Genomic DNA, 4339 nt, shown 5'->3' on the forward strand with positions numbered 1-4339 from the left:
CGATAAATTAGTTTTTAACTTTCTATTAAACATAGTAGAGTTGAATACATTGTAGCAAAAATTTAATTGAGTTATATACAGTGTAGAAAAATTATGTTTAGGGATGTCAATAGAAGCAAACGGGACGGGGAGTGCATCCCCTGCCCCCGCCCTCGCCACCGAAATTTCCCCGTTCCCCTGTCCTCAAAATGTTCAGCCTTCCTACTCCTACCCCTGCCCCCGAATCCTCTTTATTACCCTCACCCCTGCCCCCGCCCCCGAATCCTCTTTATTACCCCCACCCCCGTCCTCATTTCCCCATCCCCGGTTGATCTTGGGTTGCATTTTTTTTTTTGCTAAAATAAGTTGTTATTTAAGCTAAAAGAAGCTATTTTTTAAGTAACAAATAATTATTTATAGCAAAATTTTATATGTTAAAAATAAAAAAGTTATGACATCTTATAAACATGTTTTTGATGAATTTTGGAAACTCGAAATCATGCTATTGTTTATTATATTTATATAATTAATATATGTAAATATATGAGTAATTTATTAACGAGGTCCTCATGGGGGTTTCGGGACGGGATTGCCTACCCCAACCCCGTCCTCGAAATTAAAACGGGTGTTAACCTTGCCCCCACCCCCGATATTTTTTAAAAATTTGCCCCAAATGGGACGGGGCCCCCATGAGAACGGGATCCCACGGGACTTTTTGACATCCCTAATTATATGTCAATCCATTGAACTCTATGAAATTCAATGCATTGTAGTTGCTTTAAAAATAATAATAATAATCAATAAAAATTAAAGTTTAAGCGAAACTGTATGATCTTAACCTAGTGCAAAGATGAAGCATAAATTAAGTGTTTCATATTATCAATTTATGACACATAAAACACGACAATCAAATCAAAGTGGACTAATAAAGTAGATAAAACTTCCACTAGTAACATATATAAGTATTCTTAACTACTCTCCAATGACTTGTTCCCATTAGCATTCATAAACGCTATGATATAGATCATTGCTTCAATACACGAAGACTGTGATAGTATTTTCCAAACCATCTTTTGATGATCTGTACTTCCTCGTGTCGCTGTTTAACCAACCATTCGGGATCTCCTTCTTTTGAGCTTAATATGTCCAAGCAATGTGAACCTGCGTGCAAATTAAGCAAATGCAAAACACTTAAGAACTATTTCCAAATGGTTAATTAGGAGTAAATATCGAGTCATTATCAATGCATATTGCTTCAAAACATACCGTTGGTTGTTTTTACGGCAAGGATAGAATCTGATATATCTTCCAATACCCTGAGGCGTAAAAGAGAAGATAACATTGTGATGATTCGTATTCAAAAGCATGTGTATATATTTATTTATTTATTTTTTGATTTTTTCCTAAATCTTTTCCATTATCCTTTTTCAGCATGCACATATATGTCATAATTCGTTTCCATTATTACTTTTAAATTCTAATAACAAGTGTTCATTTTCACTGTATACATACCCTGCACTGCTATAAGGATCTCTTAAACCGTTGGAGAAGATAATGTTACTTGCAAACTTGCTAAGCACCAGTCTTATATCCTGCAATTAAAGTAATTAAACCATATATATATAACATCTAGAAGTTAAATAAGAAATTAAAGAAGTACTACACGTACATGTCCACCATAATAAGTTGTTGCCCAATGAGCTCGAGGTGTAACTCCATACAACTTTTTACAATTGTTGATAAATTCTTGTAGATCATAAGGGGAGTTTGGGAACATGCTAACTTTACTAGTTATACCAATGGGCATTACCATCTCGCTGCAAGTCTAAATATACTTGAACAAATTAATAATCCAATAAAATAACAAAAACAAATAAAGCCTATGAAAGTAAATACAATATGGTCCTCCATGAGGACCATTTTGCAAATATTTTACGATGGTGGAAATACTGTATGATGACTCTTAAGTGGTTGCCTAAAAAGATGACCAATATGTTAAGAAGATTCTCAATGCATAAAAGTTCGTGTGCTTTATTACAATTTTTGCACTATATATATATATATATATATATATATATATATATATATATATATATATATATATATATATATATATATATATATATATATATATATATATATATATATATATATATATATATATAGATATATAGTTTTTTGGTATACCAAACTAACTTTAATTATTAAATTCAAGTCAAATTCGAAAACAATTATTCTGTTTGAATTAATATATACACTACTTCACTCCATTTTAAAAAATACGTAATCCACGACCTTTTGTTGTTTTTGTGATTCGATTACTATAGAATCCAATATGTGAAATTACTTACTTGCCACTGCCATCCAATAGATGTTTCGCTAACTTGCTGTGTCATATTATAACAAGGTTTATTTTGATATGCAACGATGCCGGCATATACACGATCAAGAATATCAGTGGTCTTGCTTGCTCCATCAATGCCTTGACAAATTTGGGTCGTCGGATACTTAGGTGGAGCATTGTATTGAGCTGCACCCGCATACATTGAATCTAAGAAGTTCGTGAGGTCCACAGGATCCTTTAATGGCCTTAACAAATATGCGGAAAATGATTTAAATTAAACTAAAATGTATACATGCAGTCTATTATAATTAAATAAAATACAAAAAAACTACTTGATACTTACGAGCAAGTTTTAAATTTTTGGCTAAGAATCGCAAGCCCATTTGGTTTTGAAGCAACTTTTTCGATCTCGTCCCATGATTTTCTTATTGTCGTGTAACAATTTTCGCTTACTTCCTGTATAGATAATCAAATTTATCAGTTTAATTAACATTCAATTCTTCAAAAGATATATTTATTTAAAAAAATAATCAATCTTTTACCAAATAGATGGTATTCTTTAAAAGATATGTATTCAAAAGACAATCAATATTTTACCCTGAAATCATTGGTGACGACTGAATAATATCCATCTTCAGGAGTAATATTATCAAAATAAAGAATAGGAGCCGATGAAGCTAGAGCTCCAAGCGCTATATGCGGATACTTTAGACGAAACCATGAAGCAAGCACTAAAATTTCAGTTTAATCAACGGTTAATTAGATAAATAATTGAGTTTAAGGGTCTAATAAATGTAAAAAGAATTCATTTTGTTCAAGGTTAGCTGACTTACTTCCACCATAAGAGCCTCCCATAACGATAATAGGAGAATTATGTGCATGCAACTTTTTCTTGAGATGTTCAAGTACTTCTGCATAATCTGCCAATGCTTGAGCCGAATTGAAATAGCCACGCAAATTCTTGTTTTTCACCGATTTCTCCATTGACCCGACTGGATTCGATTGTCCATAAAACCGATGCTGTAATAGAAAGAAAAGAAACGAAAAATATGATACGTTGTAATCTCTTGCTTTTAGCTCATAAAACCCTAAATACATACCTCTATATACACAATAAGAGCCTTGAAACGTGGGGCGTTTTCAGGAAGAAATCCGAGGATCTTGATGTCACCATCTATGGCGCCTTCGGCTCCAAGATAAGCAAAAATCGGTGCATTGTTATGTGCACCACCCCACCATTTAGAGTTGATAACATAGCGTTGTGGGAAAGTGGTGTAACTTTCTGGCTTGTAATTGAAATGGTCGAGTGTCTGGTTGTAGAAAAACGTTTCTAAGTCGCTAGAAACAGTTGCCAAGTTATCGATGTTTAGATCTCTTAAACGTGGGTCGATAGGGCTAAGTTTTGGAGTCTTGTTGGGTGCGCCCATGGTTTCTGTGGTGAAGGTGGTGGCAACAAAGATGAGAAGCCATTGGAGTAGAACTCTCATTCTTTGAATCTCCTGAGGAGTTGGGGTGTATGACTTGGAATGAAGAATTAACATCAAGGAATTCTAGTATTTATATGGGTATATTTTAATTAATTTATAAAAAGTTATAGTTTTATTTAGATCGATAAGCCTGGAATTCATAATAGTATTTGCTAGTTTATACTCGAATTTGTATGTTTGCTTTGGATTATTAATTTTATATTGATTGTTTTCAATTAAAAAATATTATTATTGTCTGTTAAGGTTCAAATTTTGGATAATACTAAAGATAGGTTAATTTGTTATTTAACTTGTTCGTTGAGAGAAATTAGGATCAAAATAAATAAATTATATAAGGTTCAACGTCAAAATCTTGGATATTCAAATGCATGTGGCTTGTTAATCGGGTAGCTAGTTCTATCTCCTATACTTGGCCAACATTACAAGTTGGTTTATTTTATTTCATTTTACTAGGTGTGAGATCCGTATATTATACGAGTTGATTTAAAAAATGATTAAACTTAAAGTATAAAAATAAAATAATTTTCAA

The 4339-nt window shown here is 32.5% G+C and overlaps 1 protein-coding gene across 1 annotated transcript; it reads right to left on the reverse strand.

Moving 5' to 3' along the window:
* Positions 1-830: 830 nt before the first annotated feature.
* Positions 831-3863, reverse strand: LOC145036381 (uncharacterized). Its single transcript, XM_078984828.1, has 9 exons — positions 3424-3863; positions 3157-3343; positions 2921-3054; positions 2667-2779; positions 2331-2568; positions 1649-1804; positions 1492-1571; positions 1246-1295; positions 831-1140 (listed from the first exon to the last, which is right to left on the reverse strand). The coding sequence occupies exons 1-9, from the start codon at positions 3808-3810 to the stop codon at positions 1004-1006; spliced, it is 1482 nt and encodes a 493-aa protein (XP_078840954.1). The 5' UTR covers positions 3811-3863; the 3' UTR covers positions 831-1003.
* Between the last annotated feature and the right edge of the window lie 476 nt (positions 3864-4339).

Source organism: Lactuca saligna, chromosome 1 (genome assembly GCF_052625555.1).
Source record: "Lactuca saligna cultivar CGN05327 chromosome 1, ASM5262555v1, whole genome shotgun sequence".
Taxonomy (NCBI): domain Eukaryota; kingdom Viridiplantae; phylum Streptophyta; class Magnoliopsida; order Asterales; family Asteraceae; genus Lactuca; species Lactuca saligna.

Bases quoted from the DNA above. Each gene is read 5' to 3' on its own strand.
- LOC145036381 (XM_078984828.1), bottom strand. From the start codon at position 3,810: ATGAGAGTTCTACTCCAATGGCTTCTCATCTTTGTTGCCACCACCTTC. The intron at 1,296-1,491 runs GTATGTATACAG...TTTACGCCTCAG, and splicing joins GATCCTTATAGCAGTGCAGG to GGTATTGGAAGATATATCAG. The intron at 1,141-1,245 runs GTATGTTTTGAA...ATTTGCACGCAG, and splicing joins TGCCGTAAAAACAACCAACG to GTTCACATTGCTTGGACATA.